The sequence below is a fragment of the Centruroides sculpturatus genome, unplaced genomic scaffold (genome assembly GCF_000671375.1).
Source record: "Centruroides sculpturatus isolate CEXI.00-Female unplaced genomic scaffold, Cexi_2.0 scaffold1819, whole genome shotgun sequence".
In the NCBI taxonomy this organism is placed as follows: Eukaryota; Metazoa; Arthropoda; class Arachnida; order Scorpiones; family Buthidae; genus Centruroides; species Centruroides sculpturatus.
In genome coordinates, this window is record NW_019386076.1 from 30,816 (window position 1) to 56,577 (window position 25,762).

Genomic DNA, 25,762 nt, shown 5'->3' on the forward strand with positions numbered 1-25,762 from the left:
ATAAGGATATTATCCAAGATCTAAAGAACTTCACGCGAAGTATACTGTCAAAGAGTTGAGGAGCGAGTTGCTCCCACTCTATCAAGCGGCAAGTGGCCGCAATAATTGTAATGGCAAGCTGCATTGCGATTATACATGCTTTACCTATTTCTTTTTATTGTTTAAATTGACTTAATGTAAATTATGATTTATGAATAAAGAAAGCGTTCCCCCTTGTGGTGCTATTTGCGGGACAAGGGTGACTCTGATCCCTGTATAGGGAAATGATGACCATCCAAAAAAAAAAAAAAAAAAATGTACTATTATTTGATCCTGAAAATTTAATAATTAAATCTCATGAATTAAATTTTTCTTTAATACAGTAATCAAAAATATTTATGTATATAAGTATTTTTATTTACTTTTATACTTAGTATGCATTTAAAAAATTTTATTTTCAGGAAAAACAAATTTAAATAATTTCTATTTCAATAATATATTTTATAATTTAAGAACTAATACATTTTATAAAATTTAAGTTGATACTGAAGCTCAAATAAATTTTTATGCAGTTAAGTATTATTGTAGACTATGCATATTTATTCACATCAAATATATCTTGTGAAATGTGTAAATAATGAATGAAGTTTATATTACATACATTAAAAAAATTTAATGTAATTACAAATTACATTAAAAAAATTTAATGTAATTTGTAGTTTTAATTTTATACATTATAAAAATAGTTTCATACAAGAAAATAAATAAATATTTAAAATTATCAGACATTTTTTGCTTTATTTGTTAATTATAATAGAATTTTGAGTAACTGGCCTAAACAAGAATGGAAATGGACTGGTTAAGAAAAATCTAAATAATATCAATCTGTATCTATCAATAGCTATATTTTAAAAAAATTGCTAGGTTTATTTACATTTTAATTTCATTAATATCTTTAAGTTTATAACTGCATGCTGCTTAAGCTTTCATAATGTTCACAACTGGATGGAATTTTTAATAAAAGGCATTTTTCAAAATATTTATACAATAGACAATATTTGTTACCAGATAAACAAATACATAACTATTTACAATGAACAGATCATTCATTTTATTAATATGTTATAATTATTACATAATAAAATAGTTATAATAAAAAACTTATAACATTCATAATATCAAACATATAGATGATTAATTTATAAGAGAACATGAAAATCATTTATCCATCTCATATATTACTTCCATTATTCAGATTTAAAGAATTTACATTCTGTGGAAAACAAAATTAATTGAAGTAAAACATATTGAAAATTATTTTAAAATCTATTATATATAATAATTATGAAATTGAATATAAAACTTGCTATATTCTTATTTTCTCTTCATAGATTTATCTTCCATTTTCACTCTACATAGAATATTTCTATTTATTGCAAGGAAAAATCAGGTAAATAATAAATTTATTTTAATGTTTGCATGTAATGTTGAATGGGTCATATTTGCATAGTGTCTTTTCAGCTATCTAGTTACTGTGTTAAATAATGGAAAATATAAAACTAAATGAGAATAAATTTTAGTTTGAAATATATATGAGAAGATTTAAACTTTAGAATTTCATTATTTTTAGTTTATTTATCTGTAATAGACTAGCCTATATGTATATTCAATTTGTATTTATTGAGGCTATCTGTACATATTTAAAAAACATAAAATTTATATAGATGGGCATAATGAATGTATATTTGTATTGTTTATATACAATATTTTACAAATTTGAATATTTTTAATATATTTTTTTGTTAAAATATGATTAGTACACAGACAATCATTCTCTTTAGACAATTCATTCTTTATGCATAATATCTGTAAATCACTTTTTGTGTACCAAATTAAGGCTTTCATACCTTTTTAGCCAACAAATAAAAATTTTGAGATATAATGTGTTAGTGTTTTCTGTTAACTTTAGTTTTGGTAAAAGTTGTTGTGAAAATTAATTTTTTAAATCTATTTTATGTTTAATCTGTGATTTTAATATTTTAAATAATATTTTATAAATTGTAAAAAAGTAAAACTTTTTCTATAATTTAAGAGATGTGATGTTTTCTTTTTGGCTCTGTGGGAACAAAACTTTTTTTAACTTGCAATATTATTGTTTGATTTTTATTCAACATTACACATTTTAGGAATACATTCCGTCTGAAAGTTAGAGACTGCCTATAATTATGATCAGATGGTTGATAATTTTACCTAGTTTATACAAGCTTTTATTCCAGTATAAATAAAATTAACAAGCTAGCATGTTTTTAGTTTTGTTGATGAATTATGAACCATAAAAGTTTATTTTATGGTCCATAACTGAGTCATAAAATAAAATTTTAATGAATTTATCTTCTGCTTAAAATTTTGCATACTAAGTAGGAAATTCAAATTCTTGGTTTCTTAAAGCAGCATTCAGTTGAAAGAATCACTATCAGCCATGTAACTTTCTTCACTTTTTTTTATTTATGGCACATTATGATCAAAATTGTCATCAGACTGAACAAAAAATTTTAATTTTAATTATTAAGTCAAGAATTGCTAAAATTGAGATTTTTAAGAAAATAATTATGGTAGTAACAGTAACAAATATTTTAATTTATATTTTAATGAATACTCCAAAAACTTCTATAATTTTAATGATTTTTAGTAATATTCTAAAATATAAGAATGGCATTGTAAAGTGTAATATATTTAATATTTTATTTTAACTTGTTCAAAATTTTTGTTCAGTCTGATGACAATTTTGATCATAATGTGCCATAAATAAGGAAAAGTGAAGAAAGTTACATGGCTGATTGTGATTCTTTCAACTGAATGCTGTTTTAAGAAACTAAGAATTTGAATTTCCTACTTAGTATGCAAAATTTTAAGAAGAAGATAAATTCATAAAAATTTTATTTTATGACTCAGTTATGGGCCATAAAATAAACTTTTATGATTCATATTCATCAACAAAATATGATTTCACTAATATAGATTAATTATATATATATAATTAATCTATATTAGTGAAATAGCAATATTTAAAAAGATTAACTATTGATTACATAAATATAGACAGGACCATATCAATGAGTGAGGTGACAAGGTGACTGTATTATGCAATAAAGGAGAGGGCTGGAAAAATTAGCAATCAAAAATGTTCAAAATGAGAAACAAAATAAAACAAAAACAAAATTAGTTATTGTAATATCATTACAGTGCCAGCAATTTTTAATCATGTTTTAATCTAAAACTATTTACAGAATGAATCAAAATATAAATTATTTAAATTTTTAAAATATGAGATTATGTGAATATTGTACACCTTAGAGGGTTGAGTAATATATTACTGATCTTAGTTTATCAAGAATCAATTCTATATCAAATTTATTGCTCTGTATAGTAAGGTAAAAATTTTGAATGGAAATCACATGACTTCCAGTCTAGACTGGAAGTTTGTATATATTCAATTACAGACTCTGACCCTAACCTTAGTGTCTGGTCTTATATCTGGTCTCAGTTTTCTTTAACTTCATTCTCAAGATTAACAAAGGACAGACTAATGACAATGGGAATGTATAGATTTAAAGTTTGAAAATTGCAGCACAGTAGTAAGCCAAATACAGTAAGTATTTAAAATTATTTATAAATAGTTTTGTACAAGAATATGGGTGCTAAAAGTTCTCTCTATTAGAAATTGTTCTGGAATCGGGCAGCTATAATTGGCTTTGTTTCAGATGCAAGTTACTATTGACCCAATACTGATTATTGAAAATATCTTTAAACTGTTGTTGAAAACCACAAGAACAGTAATTTAATTATTTTTATGATTATTTTTGGCAAATGTGTAAATAATGAATGAAGTTTATATTACATACATTAAAAAAATTTAATGTAATTACAAATTACATTAAAAAAATTTAATGTAATTTGTAGTTTTAATTTTATACATTATAAAAATAGTTTCATACAAGAAAATAAATAAATATTTAAAATTATCAGACATTTTTTGCTTTATTTGTTAATTATAATAGAATTTTGAGTAACTGGCCTAAACAAGAATGGAAATGGACTGGTTAAGAAAAATCTAAATAATATCAATCTGTATCTATCAATAGCTATATTTTAAAAAAATTGCTAGGTTTATTTACATTTTAATTTCATTAATATCTTTAAGTTTATAACTGCATGCTGCTTAAGCTTTCATAATGTTCACAACTGGATGGAATTTTTAATAAAAGGCATTTTTCAAAATATTTATACAATAGACAATATTTGTTACCAGATAAACAAATACATAACTATTTACAATGAACAGATCATTCATTTTATTAATATGTTATAATTATTACATAATAAAATAGTTATAATAAAAAACTTATAACATTCATAATATCAAACATATAGATGATTAATTTATAAGAGAACATGAAAATCATTTATCCATCTCATATATTACTTCCATTATTCAGATTTAAAGAATTTACATTCTGTGGAAAACAAAATTAATTGAAGTAAAACATATTGAAAATTATTTTAAAATCTATTATATATAATAATTATGAAATTGAATATAAAACTTGCTATATTCTTATTTTCTCTTCATAGATTTATCTTCCATTTTCACTCTACATAGAATATTTCTATTTATTGCAAGGAAAAATCAGGTAAATAATAAATTTATTTNGCAGTTTATTCTCTGTTGTATTCTCAAGTAAACAATACATACAAGTACAGTACAGTATTTTCTGAGGAAACACTTGTTCATATTTTTTTAACCCATTCCTGATAACCTGGCATTTTCACAAACTTGGCCATCCTTTGGTCCATAGGCTGAGTTTTCGGGACTCTACTGTATTCTTAAAATGGCTATTTTTGTAAGTCACTTTTTTCAATTATACAAGCTCTATGATGGCTTTTCTTTTCTGCTAGTCTTATTACACCATCAAACAGAAAGAGAACAAACTTTAGAAAATCATATTTTTATTTCCTGGAGTATGCATTTCAGACCTTAAGTTCCTTTTCAACTCTATGTGATATAAATGGCTATGAGAAGTACAGGAATTGCGATGATAGATAAAATATGGATGATGATTATTGATTAACAGGTATTTGCTAAAACAATAGTTAAAATGGAAATAGTTTACAAGACCAAGATGTTAAATATAGATGTAAAAAGTTTCTAACTTACAGCAAATCAACGGTCTGATACATAATGTTGTACAGCAAACAATATACATAATAAAGTACATCTATAAACTATAGAATCTAAAACTGTGACATTGTATACTATAAAATTATTAAAATAATAAAATAGAATAATGAAGTAAAACAAGTGCACCGTTAAAACGATAAGAATATAAAAAATTATTTGCAGTAGAAACATAAACTATAGAACGATTTACAGAAATAACAAGAAAATTGCCGCCAATTACCTCTTTATTTAAACACTCCCCTTCCCTCCTTGCGCCCCCTCTTGGTCAAATATGGATACCAAGTTTTATGTAATTTTTGACCAATGTGATTATTTATCATTCTATCTTTGTTTTTAAGTATTTCTAGATGTTCATACCATCTCCTTTTTTGTGTATTTGATTCCTTTTTGACAATTTTTGCAGTCTCCTTAATAATTTGACAACCTTCACTGTTACAATGAACAGCAACTGCTGAACTACTATTATTGTATTTAATTGCGGATATGTGTTCTTTAAACCGAACCTTCAAATCTCTTCCTGTTTCACCTATATAAAATTTGGAGATAGTACAGCTACACTTGAGTTTGTAAATTACATTTATTTAGTCCCATATATTATTATTATTATTATCATGTGTGTTTAACTTACTATTAATACTAGGAATTTTTTCTGTTACTAAAATTATACCATAATTGTGTGATTTAGATTTGATTCTTTCAAAAATGTTCTAAAGTTTTTCCTCTTTCTGTTTGATGATGTAATAAGTCTAGCAGAAAAGAAAAGCCATCATAGAGCTTGTATAATTGAACACAAGACTAGACAAGAAGTGTATTACAGAAGTCACTTTTTTCAACAGTAATTATATTATTGGGTAAAAAATTATTTTTATCATAATATTTCTACTAATATAGCTCATTATGTGATATTTGAATTAAAGTTTTATATATAAAATGAATATTAGAAAATCAAAAACATTTTTGTATTTTTGCTTTAAATCAATTGTTTCATGATCAAATTGGATCTGAGATGTGGTGACCTAATCACATATTCCTTTTTGGTAGAAGAGCTGTATTTTATTTTAAATTCTATACAATGATAGCCTTCCTGATACTATGATGAGAAAGTGTTGAGGGATTTATTGATATGTGATCAATTTATGGTAGTAGAATTCATAACTTTTTTCCAAATTGTCAATGAGAACAAATCTCCAAAAACACTAGAATCAAGAAAAAAGGAGGAAAAAGTGTCATAAAAATGGATGCTGTTTATCATGGCAGATGGCCATATGTTATTTTGAAATGTAAAACTATACCAAAAACTGAAATGTTTGAAATCTATATATATAAAAATGAATGTATGTGTGTGTGCCCTTCATGCATTACCACACCGTTTATCCGATTGCCGTGAAACTTTGAGAAGTTGTTTAATGTACTTCTGTGAAGGTTTCTGGCATAGTACAATTGCCATGAAGCTTTGGGAAGTTTTTTAATACACTCCTGCGAAGGTTTCTGGCATTTATCCTACGATAGATGGCGTGCATTTACACAAGCATTCGAGCACTGTGTGTTCGATCGATTTCAAATTGTGAAGACCATTTCCCCCTTCAAAAAATATCTCTATATATGCATTTGTGAACTGTTATTTACGATATTTGTAATAATTTTTGTTTAATCACTTTATTTCAACTTTTTTTTGCTAATTATGTATTCGCTCGAACTTTGTTAAAACCTTAACTGTACCTCGAACAACAACCGAAGTTGTAGGAAGAAATTCGCGTATTTACCGATCTAGGTATCCCCCTTTTCCAAATTTTAATATCGACTCAAAATAATTTAAAAAGACAAATTACAATAAAACGGTTTATTATCCAACTATCAGAAATTTCACAACATGCCAAGGAAGAGAGGAAGGAGCAATTAAATAATTAAAATTATAAAGGATTAAAAAAAATATATAAAAATGGGGAATATCGCACTTCTGACAATCGCTGCAAGTGTGTGGGCTAAATTTGGAGAATCCGTGCTTCTCGCATGGACAACTGTATGTGGCCGGCTCACGCGTCGGAAAACCTTCCGATTTATTCGTGTACGCACCAGACGGAAAAACAAAAAATATCGTGTATCCACAAGCACTCCAATAAATAAATAGAATTGAAACGACACTTTGAAATGTTTTCCCGATGAAAATGAATAATAATAATAAGTTTCAATAAAAATGATAAAATGTAAATTGAATTTTATCATAACGAGTTTGCTTGAATTTCGTTTCTTCTGAGATCGCAGCAATGCGCGACGGGTAAGCTAGTAATAAATAAAACTCAAGAAAATTGTTAGATGGATAATTTCCTCATTCTGGACTAGATTTTGTGAATGTGGAAAAATTGATCTGTAGAAATGCTAAATGCACAAAAGCTACAAGAATTAGTATGCAAGTACTAATTCTAATTCTTACTAATTCTTGTATATTCTTAATTACTAATTCTTAATGTGTAATTCTTACTAATTCTTACTAATTTAATAATAATTTCATACTAATTCTTGTAGCTTTTGTGGCATATAATGGATGAAATTAAAAATGCCATGTTGCTGGGGTACTGATCAAGTAATCATCCCTGGAGTTCTAACATCTATGTTACAATTCTTAAATATTCACATTAATAAGCCATTTAAGTTTGCCCTGAGGGATCAATATATGCAGTCGCTGGCAGAGGCTAAATTTTCTTGAAAGATAAGATGTCTAGAAATTGAGATTATCTGTGAGTGAATTAAGACTTTTTGGACATAAATTTCTTCAGAAGTGTGGCATTTCAAATACTTTCAATGGCTTACAAGATTACATTCTTTGGGACACTGATTCAAATGTGAGTTCTGACATTGATGATGATGATTTATCATTTCTGCATGAACTAGACCCACTCCCCAACTCTATGATCTTACTGAACCATTGCAGACATTATTAAATTAGTAAAATTTGTTTAATATGTAATAAATGAAATTGGAGAAGATTTGTTCATGTTCACAAGTTGTTATTAGTCAATTTTTTCCTGAAATTTCATTTTGTCAACATATTTTGGGTGCCCTGTATGTTTTCTATTCTTTAGTTCAAAATTTCCTGAATGAAACTTTCAAAACCACATTTGACATGTCCAAAGTATTACAGGATCATCTTCCTCATACACCAAGAGTATTTTTTCTGAGTATATAGCATTATATTCTTTATGAAAATAAAAGCAATCATAACATGTCTAATATGCATTTTATCTGCAGAAATTTTGATTTGATTTTACATGACCAAAACATGAAATAAAGTTTTAAAATTACTTTCTAAACAAAAAACACAATCTCACATCAGCAGTAATGTGTTAAATTTTACAACTATCATAATTAAACTGCATATCTATATTGAATATCACCCTCTGCACAAAAATAGCTTATTCACAAACTCCTTTTTTGCCAAGAAAAACATATTTATGTTAAGTAAAGATGGCTGTTAAAGCCATTTTAATTAAAACCCTGTACTGCATATGTAAAAGGATTGCCACAATTAATCTTGCACATTAATCAAATCCTACATTAAGCAAAACCATATTAAGAAAGAGATACTTTTAGATCAATTTTAAAACTAATGTTCTTGGATTAAAATTTTTAGATCAGATTTTAGCTTTTATTTAAAACCAAGTAGTTTTTTTTAATTATAATTTATAATTTTTTAGATGAAGTCATACCACACTATGGTCAGCATTTTTGTAAATTTAATTTACAAGGAAAAAATTGGAAATTTCAATCTTCTAATAATATGACTGAATCAGAAAACACAGTAGCTGTTGATTTCCAAGGTAAATTTTATTTAATAATACTTAAAATATAATAAATATAATGCTTTTATTTTTTGAGTAACTAGGATAATCTCATGAATTGTATATTTAGAAGTTATTTTTGAAATTATATGATTTATGTAATGTATCAGACAAAAAACCATTTTAGTTGTAATAAATTTGTTTATATTCTTATAATGAAACTTATTAGTTTTCAGAATGATTCACCAATTAAAAATTTTAAGTTATTAAAATTTATTTTTTTGTCATGTTTTATTGTATACGCTACCCCAGGGGTGTCCAACGTTTTTGTTTCTCTGGGCCACATTGGAAGATGTCATGAAGTTTTGGACCACAAGTATATTATATATACTTGTGGCTATTGTGATTAACATGTCTAGATTATAGTAATAACTATTAAATCTTTATCACGAAAAAGGATATTTTAAAAAATTAGTTTTACAGACAGTTCTAATTTTTACTTAGAAATAGATAAATTCATTTATTATAAAGGAGACAAACAAAAATTTATTTGAAAAACACAATTATTTGTTTTATTTGAGTCTCTAATTAATAAAAAATGACAAAACATCATTTTAAAGTGCATTTTTATTTGACTAATATATTTATAAGTAAGATGTAGCCCAAAAAGTAGCCAATGTGTCAAATGATATTTTTTACACCAGACTAAAAAACAGGTAGCCAACTTTGGCGCAAAGTATCCAAATCATGCAACATTGGAAGGAATACTAAATAAAGTTGTAGTTGGACTCAAAGGATTTAGACTTAAATGCGGGGAAAGGAGAGAAAGGACAAGATAAAGAAGCGAGGAAGGTTTGAAAATTAAGGGTCCATATTTGCTTAACAGAAAGTCTATTTAACCTTTCTCACTACTTTTTAACTTTTGGCCTTAGTCTCCTTTCCCCGAATTTGGGACTATAATTCTTTGAGTTTCAACTTTCTCTTTATTTAGTATTCTTTCCTCATTCACACATTTCCAAGTATTTGAAAATATTTCCTTTCCACTCAAAAATAAAATATGTATAAAGGTTTACGGCTTTGTGAAACTAATTTTTTTGAATTTATGTGGTTGAAATAATTAAAATAAAATAAAAGAAATTAAAATGGTTGGTTTTGTTTACACGTTTATTGGGCCACATTGGAACTTGCCTTGGGCCACGGGTTGGACACCCCTGCTCTACCCTGTTGATCATTTAACTCATACAAAGTTATATGTGCTTCTTCAAATTTGCACTAGATTATCTTATTTTTTCTTTATAAATTTTTAAATGTATTCTTGTATGTATTATAAATTGTAAACTTTCTTAGAGCTACAATCTGTTTTCTGTTTTGAGTGCATATTATAATATCACATTCAAGTTTTTAATAGATTAATACTATAAAATTATATTTATTGAGTGTTAATTTGAGTAGATTTTCAAAAAATGTTATAAAACATATTTAAGTTGATGTTCTGTCAAAGCTGTATAATAAAGTACAGTCTCTTTTATTCTTTAAAATGCATCATATCAAATCTATATTTATTGTAGTTTATATCATATTGCATAAGATGTATTTATAAGATTCTTAAATAATTTTGAAATTTTTATAATTTGTTTGTTTGTTTTTTTTTATTTTTTTTATATTTATTAGTAAATTTTTGCTCTGGTTTTATTGCTTATACAACTCATAGTTTTTAAACAACACCAATGCCAGAAATTGTTTTAGAAATTCTATGTATTTAGGTGGAGAAGAATCTACAAAATAAGGTTGATTCTACCATGTGATCTTGCATTCATGTAGTGTAGAAAAATATGTCTTTGAGTGTTTATTTTAATTACAAATATTTATTAATAATTTTCATCTTGGTTTTATTGTTTATACAAATTGTATAAAATATTAAGAAAACTACATACAAACTACAGCAATTAACCATCCAAATTTGCATGAGACATTTCTAGAATATGCATCCATTGTTTTGCATTCCAAAGAGAGTCTGTCTGAAATTCAAAAATACCATGAGTTTTTAACTATTAAGAAAAAATATTTTATTTGAAATTTTGTAATTTTTGAAGTAAATTATGCTGTAAAAATACTGACTTCTTAACCTGCTTTTATGGATTTGATGGAGCCAGTACAGTATAAGAAAAGGATAAAGTAATTCCTATGTTTCCAAATAGCAAATTGTTCCTGGTATCCTGATTGTATTATGTAAATTAGTAAAAGTTACTTAGATGCAGTAAACTACAAAGTTGATCAAGATCATTTGTAATTTGGAATGTAATTTACAATTGAAATGTTTTTAGATTTATTACAAATTTTCATGGTGCAATATGGATAAATGGGTTAGATACATGGTATAATAAAAATAATATATGATATGCATAATTTATTATTAAACTCGGCTTTAAGATATAACTAAATTTTTAAAATCTTAAAATACCAGGTAAGATACACACTGAATATCACTCTAATGTATTACCAGATTGTAGATATATTGTTTGTAGTAGTCTATGAAAAAGTTACAATAAGTTTAACTATTTCATAAAATGACAGAAGATAAATTTGTAGTCTTTTAATTGAATTTTTTGTTTATTTTAAGATGAGGAGTTTTTTAAAAACTCAAAGTATATATAATATGTGTGTATATATATATAACTTGAACTTTAATTTTATATATATATATAAAATTAAAGTTCAAGTTATATATATATACACACATATTATATATACTTTGAGTTTTTAAAAAACTCCTCATCTTAAAATAAACAAAAAATTCAATTAAAAGACTACAAATTTATCTTCTGTCATTTTATGAAATAGTTAAACTTATTGTAACTTTTTCATAGACTACTACAAACAATATATCTACAATCTGGTAATACATTAGAGTGATATTCAGTGTGTATCTTACCTGGTATTTTAAGATTTTAAAAATTTAGTTATATCTTAAAGCCGAGTTTAATAATAAATTATGCATATCATATATTATTTTTATTATACCATGTATCTAACCCATTTATCCATATTGCACCATGAAAATTTGTAATAAATCTAAAAACATTTCAATTGTAAATTACATTCCAAATTACAAATGATCTTGATCAACTTTGTAGTTTACTGCATCTAAGTAACTTTTACTAATTTACATAATACAATCAGGATACCAGGAACAATTTGCTATTTGGAAACATAGGAATTACTTTATCCTTTTCTTATACTGTACTGGCTCCATCAAATCCATAAAAGCAGGTTAAGAAGTCAGTATTTTTACAGCATAATTTACTTCAAAAATTACAAAATTTCAAATAAAATATTTTTTCTTAATAGTTAAAAACTCATGGTATTTTTGAATTTCAGACAGACTCTCTTTGGAATGCAAAACAATGGATGCATATTCTAGAAATGTCTCATGCAAATTTGGATGGTTAATTGCTGTAGTTTGTATGTAGTTTTCTTAATATTTTATACAATTTGTATAAACANTGAGATTGGATGCTGGCGGCAATCTTCTTTATGTCTGGTGTAATGGCAGATGTTGAAACAACCAGCAGATTTTCCAAATTCTCGTTGGTTAACCTGTTCCGTGTTTTGCACTTGTTTAAATTCATAAGCGAAAACTTGCAAGCTTGTTTGGCAGTACCTATGTATGCAAACAAGCATACATAGGTACTGCCAAACAAGCTTGACGTTTGCCAATTTTAAAGAATTTCGCACCAGTTACTGGTTAATTGTAGATAGTTGTTGGTTTGGAGTATATACAACCCGGTGTGGTGAGAAAGCACATTAATGCTTGCACAAAATCGAGCATTGTCTTTCAGTTTTGGAAATGATGTATCTGGCAGTTCTTTGTAGAACGTGAGGAGATTAGAATTTTTGAACTGTGATTTCAATTCATCACTGCACTGGATGTCTATCAACNTAATTTATATATATAATGTATGAAATTAGATTTTAGTATAAAAATAACGTTTTTTTCTTAGAATATGATTTATCAACTACATCTGATATGTTTTCAGATATAACAGATGCCGAGGTATGTTGTATGTGATCAATTTTTACTGATTTTAATATTAATATGAAGAATTAAACAGAATAATGCAGAATTAACAAAGATTTCATATATTTGAATATTGTACTGTACAGTACATTAAATATGAATTTAAGTCATGATATTTTTAACTAATAATATAGATTGAATTTATAACTCTTTTTATAATTTAATAACTCTACAATTTCAATACTAATGTCAAAGTTGAATAATTAATTCTTAATTCAATTATTATCATTTTTAAAGTTAACTAATATCTTTAATACAAATATACTTAATATTCTACATATGTGTAATAATTACAATGAAAGGGTTATCACATACCATTTCAGCCCCTAATAAAGTATATTTGTATTAAATATCCTAAAAAAAGGGATTAAGGGCTTATTGTTAATTGAATTAACTAAGTTTTAATGAGTTATTTTAATATTACCAAATACAGTAGAGTCCCGAAAACTCGGCCTAATGTGGACCGAAGGGTGGCCGAGTTTGTGAAAATGCCAGATTATCGGGAATGGGGTTAAAAAAGAGTTACGAGTGTTTCCTCAGAAAATACTGTACTGTACTTGTATGTATTGTTTGCATGAGAATACAACAGAAAATAAAATGCCCAAATACCCTTAAACAAAGGAAAAGTACGTACTTTATGAAGGCATAGAGCCTTTACTACATGAAAATGAAAATTAATGAATACACCGTGTACAGTAATTTACCTGATAAGACAGACTTCAGAAAAATACTTTATGAGGCATAAAGCTGTCTATAATGAAAATTAATTAACTAGGGGTTTTTTGCCCTGCCAGGGTGTGGCTGAGTTATCCAGACTGCCGGGTTATCAAGTGATAAGTTTTCAGGACTCTACTGTACAAATTGTATTGACTTTGACTACATATATATATTCTAAGATTAAAATAGTATTATTTTCTTTTTTATCTAAAATAACTATGAAATATTTTTCTTTCAATGTTTTATCTTGACATTAAAATAATGTTTAATTTAGGTACCAATTGTTTTGATTAAGATTGGGATTATATACCAGATGTGTAAATTTAATATGCAGATTTTTTAATATTTATTAACCATAAAGGTTCTGTAAAATTTTGATTAAAAAATTAACTTAGTTTTAAAATTTGAACAGATTGTTTTCTTATATGATAAGATTACTTATATTTTATTAGTTTTGTAAAAATAATATTCCTGACCTAAGAATTACACTTGAACTTCTAAAGTTAAAAATAACAGTAATAATAGTTAACTTAGAGACAGTTTTTGGTTTCTAGTTTATAGATTAGCCTAAATAAGGTTTTCTGAAAATTTCTTTAGGATATAATGACTTTTAGAATTTCAGATCTGGAGAATACTATGCTAAATTCAGATTACCAAATTCAATAGTGACTGGCCTGATAACTTTGTTATAAGTTTGATAACATCAAATTTTATTTTAAACAATTATCTTTATAACATATTTTGGGGATATATTGTATTGTCACATCATTGACTATAGCATTAAACAAGATAAGAATGAAAACAATTTTTAAATACAGAAAGTTGATAAATTTTGATTTTATTATATCATAATCTAGTACAAGTTGACTTTTATTATTCTAATGCAAACTATCAAAATATTTGTTTAACTCTATATTTTATATTAATTGGTTATAATATACATTGGAAATATATATTTATTGCCTAAATATAAATAATAAAATACATATGTCTAATAATACATCATACATTAATTTCTAAAATTTCTCTCAATATAAAAGGAAAAAAATATATTGTATATAAAAATATACTATAATAAATTTCATAAAAATAAATTTATTTGCTCATTTATTAGTTTAATCAATAATAATTTTTTTAAAAGTATTAAATGTGCCCTATATTAGTTGATTACGTTTATCCTTATTTAATAATACGTAGTTTTGAAGGATGATCTTGTAACTTACAAATATGCTTAGAATGATTAAATGTTATTTTTTTAATCTTAAAATTATTAATTAAATTAATTTAGCCATGAAAGTTTCAATATTAAAAATATTAATATAAAGAAATTACAGTAAGATCACGTGTAATGCTTAGGAAGCATTCCTAGATGACAGTTCTAAATGGAACAGTGTTAAATGAGGCCATTCTAACACAGAGTAAATAGGGAAAGGGGAACATGCAACCAAAAATAAACAGATTTTACTTTAATTTTAAGTTATTTTTATATTAATTTGCATAATAATATATGTTAAATAACACACAAATATATGCACACAGAAATGTAAAGTTCAGTTTTTGTGATGAAGGTTCTGGCTCTTCTGAAATTCTTGATATTTTTGTGATTAAGTTGTCTAGTGCCATTTGTTGCTTTTTTTTTTCTTTCTTTAAGCAAATGTCAGTAGAAAGACATTGCATCCAAAATGCCTTGTCTTGCTTTTGCACTCCTTTCAAAATCTGGATAATTTGCTACAATTTGATCAAAGATTTTTGTTATCATTACCAAACTTTTACTAAGGAAATCTGTAGAGAAATTCTTTGGGTTTTTCATTTTCAGAATCACTATTTTCTAGTTCTATATGAATTCCTTGTTCTGCCAGTTCTTGAAGGTCATCGTTGGTAAGGCTCTCATCAGAAACCTGCAGTAACTCCTCAATATTCTGCTCATCTACATCTGCTGTCTCGATTAGGTTGACAATTTGGTCAATGATAGGCTTTTCTTGTTGAGAATCTTTGGATACTCCCAGCCATACTTTCTTCCACGTTTTGTTTATGCATTTATCAGTTAATTCTTGCCAAGTGAAGTCAATATTGCCTATGACATCCATGATGTTATAAATTACCTAACTTCACTGCCTGTAACTGGCGTTCTTCTTCTCCAATACAGAGGACTTTGCAAACGTTTTCGAACCTAATGTGGTTCTTATTCAGGCGCTACAGAATTCCCTATATGAATTCGAATTTCCAGTCTAGAATTAACCGTTGTCTTAGAAAATCTTTCTGGAACGTTGTCACGTGTTACCAATGGCGTCATTGTAGACTTGCGCATTAACCGTATGTTGTAACTTTAGAGTTTTATTGAGGAAGGCTTCCCATGCCGTTGATATCTTCATTTCTTGTTTGAAGTTAATGCAGTGCTTATTCCTGAGGGTGTTAAGGCAAATGTATAAGGCCTCTAGCCATCTGAGGTGTTGTGTGCTGATTATTCGATTGGCTTAGAAACGGAAAAGACTCTTCAGACAGCAACAGACTTCCGGGAGTATACTCTGTGCCCATCATAGATCATAAAGACAACAGCAAAGTAATTTACATCGGGTCCACTAAACGCAACTTAGTAACTAGAATCAAGGAACACAAAGCGGACATCCTACATCATAGAAACAACACTGCCTTAGCGGTATACTCCTCCGACCCAGAAATAGAGCCGCTATTCCCTCTAGCTAGAATTATTCACACCACGTTCAGCACACAACACCTCAGATGGCTAGAGGTCTTATACATTTGCCTTAACACCCTCAGGAATAAGCACTGCATTAACTTCAAACAAGAAATGAAGATATCAACGGAATGGGAAGCCTTCCTCAATAAAACTCTAAAGTTACAACATACGGTTAATGCGCAAGTCTACAATGACGCCATTGGTAACACGTGACAACGTTCCAGAAAGATTTTCCAAGACAACGGTTAATTCTAGACTGGAAATTCAAATTCATATAGGGAATTCCGTAGTGCCTGAAGAAGAACCACATTAGGTTCGAAAACGTTTGCAAAGTCCTCTGTATTGAAAAAGAAGAACGCCGGTTACAGGCAGTTAAGTTAGGTAATTTATCAACTCCGGTGTTATAATTTCTGTATAGTATATCATGATGTTATATTTTTTCAAAATTGCACCAAACAAACAAATTTAGGGGAAGTTCAGTGCTACGATGAATTGCCACCTTCTGCTGATTGGTTTGTGCTTGGAAATAATTTTATTATTTACAAATCAATGAAATGTTGCAATAATTTGAATTAGCGTAAATTTTGAGCGTTTTTTTAGGCTTTGAGCAGATTGCGTTATATCAAATCGGTGTTAATTGAGGAAGTACTAAACAAGGTTTTACTGTATTTTACAATTTATATTAGTATTTTTAAAATTCAAATTATTTGATGTATTGTGAAATTCTTATAACATTTTTTACATATTTTATGCAGTTTTCTAATATTCTCTATGTTTTGATTTAAAAAATTTTCAAAACTTTTTGAAAACTAACTTTATTTCAACCTAGTAAAATTATGTTATAACACAATTTAAACCTATATTATAAACATTAGAAAGACTTGATTAGGAATCTTATCATTGTTATAGGTTAAAAAGCAATCAAATAATATTTATGGGAAGCATAAAATGGTAAGAATTGAACACATTAAGTTAACATTTTATATAAGGATTTTTTTCTATATATTATGAAAGAGAATTAGTTTAAATCTTCTAATACTTAAATTATAAAATGATTGTTTGTAATGATTTACTTATAATATGCAAATTATGTTATTTTTATGCAATTAATTTTATTTTTGAATTACATTTTATAAGCCATTCTGTTGTTATGTAAATTGTGAAGATATATATTTTTTGAAAATACTTATTTTTATTACTTATTTAATTTATATATGTTACATTATTAATTACTTATTTATTTCATTAATTGGATCTTGTTAAATCAAAAAGTTTATATTATATTTAGAAAATGTTTAAGTTTACTTATAATTCATTTATAGAATGAAGATTGTGACTCTTGTAAAGGCAATGCCAAAGATAATGATCCCATTTGTGCCCAGATATCTTCAGTACAGTCAATTTCAGAAAGCGAACATGAAAACATTTTGCCTTTAATGTTCGATATATCACAATTTTCTTCAGATTGCAATACTGATAAATTATTTAATAGAGATTTGGAGACTCCAAATTATAATTCATTTAGTTCAGATTCGTGTATGTTATTTTATGAATTATTGTTTTTTTTTCCCACTGTTTAAACATTGACTTACAAAATTACATTTGTGAATTTAGGTGAAGTTCCCTCAAAATTATCACAATGCAAAAGAGCTTGGATGGTAGATAATGCATGTGCAGAAATAACTAGTGATGAATCAGACTTGAAATTTGAAAATGAAATTTTTAAAAATCAAGAGGCTTGTAATTTCGAACATAGAAGAAGTTCTAATGAATTATATGTTGTTGATGAAAAGGAAGAATATGAGAATACTGAACATCAAATGCTAAATGAAGATTTAATTAAAAAAATTGTTAATCATATCATTACAATGGATCCAAGGTAAGAAATAAATTATAATTTTGTATCTGAATTTTTGTTTTAATTAAAATAGATTAGGAAAATAATTTGTACTGTTTGTTGCAGGGAAAGTTTTCAGAATTGAACACATTCAAAATTTATGAATCACTTATTTTGAGTTTTTATTTATATTCATTATGTACAATATGTACTGTACAGTGAATAATTATCCTATACTTGGAACATTTTGTATTCTTTACTTAAACATAAATAATTATTTTACAATAACCATTATAAATATTTCATTTATCTGACATTCATACATTTGCATGTATTGATAGATATATATATCTATCAATATACATAATTAATATATATGTATATAATTATGTCTGAATTTTTTTTAAGAAATTAAAATCCTTGAAAAACGTTTCCTTAAGCAATTTGTTGTGAAACTTTAACTCTGGTGATAATAAAGAGTTGCCTACCATACATTTTTCTATTACACTGTGCTGTTAATGTTAAATAGTTTTTCTGTTGAAGGGTGGTAACAAGCAAGCCCACTTTGTGGTTGACATTCAATATTTCCTGTTGTTTGAAAAATTCAAGTTTGGATTTGATGCTTTGTGGCACATTCAATTCTAGACACATCAGTCTGTAAATGGTCTATTTCTATTCTTCAAATAATTCTTTCTTTTATAAAATTAGCTTAATTATTACTATTTGTGACATACACTAAAACAGTAACAAACTGTCCTTGATGGTTAAACCACAAAAAAAACAATATCATGCTTTTGCTATATTTATGGAGACTATAAATTTTGCATAAACCTGAGCTTTTTATTAAAATATTTGACTACATTTGGGATATTTTTATTGCCTGGAAATATTTACAATAATTTTTCATTGTTCATTTTGTTTGTTGTTTGCAATGGATTAGATAATTATGCTTATTTTTTGGATATTTTTCAATATAAACAAATTAATTATTAACAGTTTACAAAATTAAAGACAACTGTAATTCTAGGAAACAAAATACTCTTCTTAAGGTATTGGGCATAATTGAAAACTCTGCTGCTGATGATGCACCACATGATTCTTCTTTGAAAGAACTTCAACAAGATTCTAATCATCAAAATGACATATCAACTCAGTCTTCCATGGCAGGAGTAAGAGAAAGGCGTCCTTTTCAATCTGCTAATTTTAAAAAGCAGGTAACTATGCTGACTCTTTACTATTTGATAAAATGTTTTGTATTAATTTATATTACAGACATTTACAAAACTTACATAATGAGTAAATATAGACATCTATGTTTGGTATTATTTAAGAAAATATTTTAAATATTTTTATATCATTAGTACAGTAGAGTCCCAAAAACTTGGCCTAATGTGGACTGAAGGGTGGCCGAGTTTGTGAAAATGCCAGGTTATCAGGAATGGGGTTAAAAAAAATAAGTACGAATGTTTCCTCAGAAAATACTGTACTGTACTTGTATGTATTGTTTGCTTGAGAATACAACAGAGAATAAACTTCCCAAAAAAGTACGTACTTTATGAAGGCATAGAGCCTTTACTACATGAAAATGAAAATTAATGAATATACTGTGTACAGTAATTTACCTGATAAGACAGACCTCAGAAAAATAGTTTATGAGGCATAAAGCTGTCTATAATGAAAATTAATTAACTAAGGGTTTTTTTGGCCCTGCCAGGGTGTGGCCGAGTTATATGGACTGCCGGATTATCGAGTGCTGAGTTTTCGGGACTCTGCTGTATTAATTGTTTCTCTTTTATTATAATTTTAATGTTTATTTAACTAACAATCTGATTACTTTTTATTAATTAAAATTCATTCAACTTGTTAATAATTACTTTTGGCTATTATTATTGTTGTTTTTTCTTTTTAAGATTCAAACAAGAGTTTTTGAACATGATATTAAATTATTTATTATTATAGTAGTCATACAGTAAAAAAATTATCTATTTAGATCATCTAATCTTACAAAAAACTTTCTTTAGTAAATATTGAATTAGGATGTTAATTTTTAATATGTAACCTGTCAGACACTTATTTTCTAGGAATTATCACATCCGCAGACTAGTCAATCAAGAACTTTACTAATATGCATTTTGGAAATTACAGTATTTTCCTCCTCAGTGGGCTTTCTTTCATACAAACTAAACAAGGCACAAACACTTTTTCAATACTCTAGGAAATGTATAATGAATACATTAAATTTACAATTTACAATTATACAACTACTAAAAATTTTTAAAATGTTTATCTCACACAGTTTTTCAATACTTCAGTCGTTTTTTACTAATCTCTATAATAAAAACTTTTTCTTATTTTTTTAAAAAAAATATTGTTTAAATTCTTTGTATAATTAACCTAATTATTATATCAATTATTGCAGTACTTGTGTTCTTTTTCTTAACTATACATATCATCCACAGTCCTTGCTGTCAGTACATTTATTTGTTATTTTTCACCTCATTCACCAACACTCCTGCTGCAACTGGAACATCTCCCCTCCTGTCTTTTATCAGCCTTAATGAAGGTACTGGTCTGTCAAAAAAAAGATACTTTTTAAATTTCTCAATATTTGAAAAGTATTTTTGTAACTCTCTAGTGTTGTGAGCTTTTTAAAGCAATATATTTTTTTTATGCACCTGTCAATAGATTAAGGTAATTAAATATTGCCCAAGTAAGTCCTATTGTATTAAATGTAAAGAAAGCCACAGAGTTTGCAATATTTATATACTATACAATAAAAAATAATATAATTGGAAAACATGAGTTTTTCAATGTAAGTTTGCTTTGAATAACATTTTTTTTTAATGTAAAATTAAATAGAATAAATTACAAGAACTGCTTAAAATGTCCTCTGCAGATGCAGACACAATTGATTTTTTTGGCAAACCATATTTCAAAAATGATGTAAAATTTGAAAAACTTTTATAGAGAATTTTAAGCTTGCTTTTTAACCCTAGAATCCAGCTAGCTCTAAAATATTATTATGGAGTTTCATTACACTCTGTATATAGTATTATTTAGATTTTATTATATATTATTTAATTCATTTACATAGTTAAATAAACAACATTAACAAACTTTAGGAATAAATATTTGCTATTTAATTTTTTATTATATAATTTTTTCTAATTTTATTGTGTATTTTTTTTTAATAGGATTTAAACATTCGAACAGATAATTCAAGTTTTCATAATTTGTCACAATCATCAACAGCAATTTCCATAACATTTGAATTGTTAAGTAATTATGGCCATCCAAAGAGAATTGGTTTAACAGAGGTTGAATTTTTGAATCCATTAGGTGATAGACTTGAAGCAAGTGTTGCAGGTTCAAGAGTGAATGATGTAGCAGGAGAATTATCTAATATTTTGAATGGAAGAACAAAGGTTTGATTAAAATCAGTTGTTATAAATTACTTGTATTTTATAATTTATGAAATTTGAACTGTAGTGAACTCCTGCTAATTCAGACTAATGTTGGATAAAGGTTGCTAGAGTTTGTGAAAGTCTGAGTTAGCAGGATGTTTTCTCCAACAACATGGAAAACAAAAGTTGGATATACAGTACAGTAATTTATTGTGCTCAGTTCTATGCAGAAGTAGTAGGTTATACAGCCAAATTTATTATTACAGGAAATCATCTCAAAAAGTTTCATGACAGTATAGTATACAGTAATGTACAGTTTTTAGTAACTTAACACCTGAAGTTGTTTAATGCATGGTATCACAAAGACTTCTGGATATTGAAAACACCTGTTAATTATAATTTTTCTGCTGCCAAGAAATTTTAAATTATTGAACAATTTTTGGAAAAATTTGTCTGTTACGTGAAATTCCAGTTAATGGAATATGCTGTGTTATACATAAACAAGTAAAACAGCCAGGCCATATTTGTGACAAGACTGTCTCGGAGATTCACTACTAAGTGAGATCACTTCGACGCTCATTCTCAAGTCTCGTTCTCATTTTCCAATCTTCTTTTGTATCGCTGGTTTTGAGTGCAATCGTTTAAACTTTGCCTGCCTTGACCACAAGTCCATGATGCATTTTCGGTGAAATTGACCTATCCAATGTCAAAATTTTTTTCTGTTGTGTGTTGCCCCAGGTTGAATTTTTGTTGATGCCTAATGAAAATTTCCTGTTTTTGAAAATAATAATAGTGGCTATTGTATTGTCCGAAATTTTTTAATTTTTATTTTGCACAAACAAAATATATATATTAATAAATGTAAAAAGAAAGAAATTATATTTCTTAAGTTAGTTTTAATATAAAATTAAAAAATTATTACGACTAGCACCATTTAGTTTAAAAAATGTTCCAATGCTGAAACAAGATATCTCGGGTGAACTGGTCAAGGTCAGCAGGTTGCGACCAGAGATATGTCAGGAGAAGTAAATGGGTTTTTTAAGATTCGTTTGTCAAAACCAGGGCTTCTTAAACATTTTTTATTCACAACCCCATTTATGATTGTGATTTTTTTTGTGACTCAAAAAATATAAAATAAAGATATATACAAATTTGCAAAAACAATGATGGTGTATTACCACAGTTCACTCTTGTGTTATAATGGAACAGAGAGAACTGAATACACTGAAAAGCGACAACAGTACACTAGTTCACACTACAATCAGTGTTGCTGAATCATTGTCTTGCTGCACCAGAAGTGACACAAAGCGCAACTCACGAAACCTATGACACAAAGCTTGCCATTTTCAAACTCTCACAACTTATTTTCAATATTTTGCATTAAAATCTCGTGACCCCAAGATTTCGCTAAGCAACTCCAAATGGGGTCACGACCCATAGTTTAAGAAGCCCTGGCTTATGGGAAGATATGAGTATCAAATCTAGTGTTGATTCAGAAATGCAAACACAGAAAATGAAGAGATTTCTGACTTCTATACAATGGAAGACAGTGATATATAACTATGTAATGAATACTAATAAAATTTATCTCAACTCAGTTCTGTTGAAATAAATTTGTCTGGAGGTTTTTTTCTTGTTGGGATACCAGCTATATTCCCAATTAGAAAATTCTTGGAAATTCTGTAATCTTGCATTCTACAGATGTACAGTGTGGCTAGAAAATAATGAGACTGGAGCTGGAACTTTAAATCTTAGGTAGTATACTCACTTTAGTTGTGTTTCCCTTCAATATGATCCTTCTGTTTTCCCACAGTGCTGCATTTGCAACTTCCACTGATCATAACAGTGCTGCAGATCATCATCTGTAAGGATATGCAGAAGCTCTGTTGTTTTTTTCTTGACAGCAGAAACTGAATCAAAATGGTGTTCCTTCAGAGCAGACTTGACAAAGTCACACAGCTAGGTTAGGTGAGTACAGTGGGTGTTCAAGTAGTGTGACTGCCTTTTTGTTCAAAAATTGCTTCACTGACAGAGCAGAATGGGTTGGTGCATTGTCTTGATGGATAATGAAACCATTTTGTCACAAATGTTACTGCTTTCTTCTGACCTTTTCTTGCTAAAATTCTAGAACTTCTTTGTAGTACTATTGCTTCACAATTTGTTCCACTTTTCATATGTTTTCCTTGGTTTTTGACATGTTGGGCCATTCAGTGTGTTCATCATCTTTCACATCCTCTCGGTCCTCAGCAAATCTGTGTCTTTTGAACTTGTGCACAACAAACACACATATTTCCATATGTCTCAAGTAGCAGGTGCAAAGATTCAGTGGCAGTTTTTTTTCAATTTCACCAAAACTTTCAGGTTGATACGCTGCTCCTCTGTCAAGCTGGCCATTTTTCTGATGTGCACTAACAACACAAAACTTGCAGCAGGCACTCACAGCAATCTAATAGCAGTAACAAGTTGAGACTTGCTGTGCTTATTCTAACTTGTTGAAGGTTGTTTACCCACTCACTCACTTTGGCCCATGTGTGACCATTGTGTGCAGGCAATCACAGTCTTGTTATTTTCTAGCCTCACCATGTACAGAATGCTACTGGTAATTCAACAATCCCAAAACTATGATTTAATTATGTTTATTTTGGATGATTACATACATAACTACAGTGGTGCCTTGTATAACGTACTTAATCCGTTCCAGGTGAATTTCCATTAAGTGAAAAGTCCGTTATACGAAACGCATTTTCCCATAGAAATACATGTTAAAACATATAATTTGTTCCGCAGCATAAAATAACTGTACCATAAAAAAATGAAAATGGAGCAGTCACCAATTATGCCGGGTAGTCAGATGTTGTGAGGAGGTGGAGGAACACTTTTTTCACACATTCATACAGATACAGACTTTTTACACATTGCAGCAGGTCTCTTTTTATTGTTTTTTAATCAGAGTCAGATTTAGGAGAGGCTACCGGAGCTTGCAGGGTCAACTCCTCTTGTTCCATCCTTTGTTTTTTGGCAGCTGGCTTCTTGAAAAACATGTCCAAGGTGGTCTGCTGTTTCTCTCTCTTCTTCAACACCTGTCAGAAATGACTGGCAGGAGTGTCATTGTAGAGATCATTGATCCTGTTGGCCCCAGCTCTGGATAATGAGTGTTGGTAAACTCCTGAACCTCTCCTCATTTGACAAGGAAGTTTTTGTCAACTTTCACTCCTTCTGATGATTTCTTGCTTTGTTTCAATTGAAATCATCTTTCTGTTTTTTTTAGAAGCAATGATTTGCACAACACTTGAATAAATGTTACCTTGCACTGAGGTGATGTACTTTACGTAATAAACAAGGGAGCAAGCTGAATTCCAACAGGAGCTCTGTACTTCAGATATACTAATAATATATTCTAATAATACTAATATACAGTCATACCCCGACTTACGCGAACCCGGAGTTACGTGATTTTCAAATCTCGTTGATTCGTCTTTTGTTTGAGCGCCACGCTCTCCCCACACTATTGTTCGGCTTACATGTTCGGATGTGTCGCGCGGAATCGACGCATAGCTACAATTTATTTTGTGTAATTTATTTCTGTTTGTTATATCTACGGAGATTTGAGAGACTCTATGTGGTGATTTCTTGTAATTGTGAACGAACCAAAAGGCAAGATAAGATTAACGAGAACATTTATTAGCTTACATACATCCAACTTGGATTTTACACAAAAGGAATCTGCAATCGTAAACAGTTGACGAAAAAAGTATACATTTATCAGATAATAAACAATTTTGTAAACAATTTACCTTTTGTATATACAACTGACAAGATTACCTTTCAAATTATAAACAGACTCGATCTCAAGCGGTCTTTTGATCGTCGGACATACAAAAGAAATGAACAGATGGCGCCTAACTTAAGCGCGGTTTACAATAACGAATATGATTAATCTTAACACTCTACTATGTCATCCAAACGAAGTAGAACTGATTCTTCTGCATCAAACAAGAAAAGAAAAACTTTATCTTTGGAATGTAAAGTTAACA

The 25,762-nt window shown here is 28.0% G+C and overlaps 1 protein-coding gene across 1 annotated transcript in view; it reads left to right on the forward strand.

Moving 5' to 3' along the window:
• Nucleotides 1-25,762, forward strand: part of LOC111613442 (protein KIAA0556-like) — a 95,026-nt gene that overhangs the window by 20,059 nt on the left and 49,205 nt on the right. The window contains exons 2-8 of the mRNA XM_023354800.1: nt 8,911-9,033; nt 12,996-13,048; nt 17,397-17,438; nt 17,810-18,023; nt 18,102-18,366; nt 19,352-19,538; nt 21,519-21,749. Coding sequence (XP_023210568.1) covers nt 8,911-9,033; nt 12,996-13,048; nt 17,397-17,438; nt 17,810-18,023; nt 18,102-18,366; nt 19,352-19,538; nt 21,519-21,749 — 1,115 coding nt within the window. The remainder of the gene's footprint in view (nt 1-8,910; nt 9,034-12,995; nt 13,049-17,396; nt 17,439-17,809; nt 18,024-18,101; nt 18,367-19,351; nt 19,539-21,518; nt 21,750-25,762) is intronic.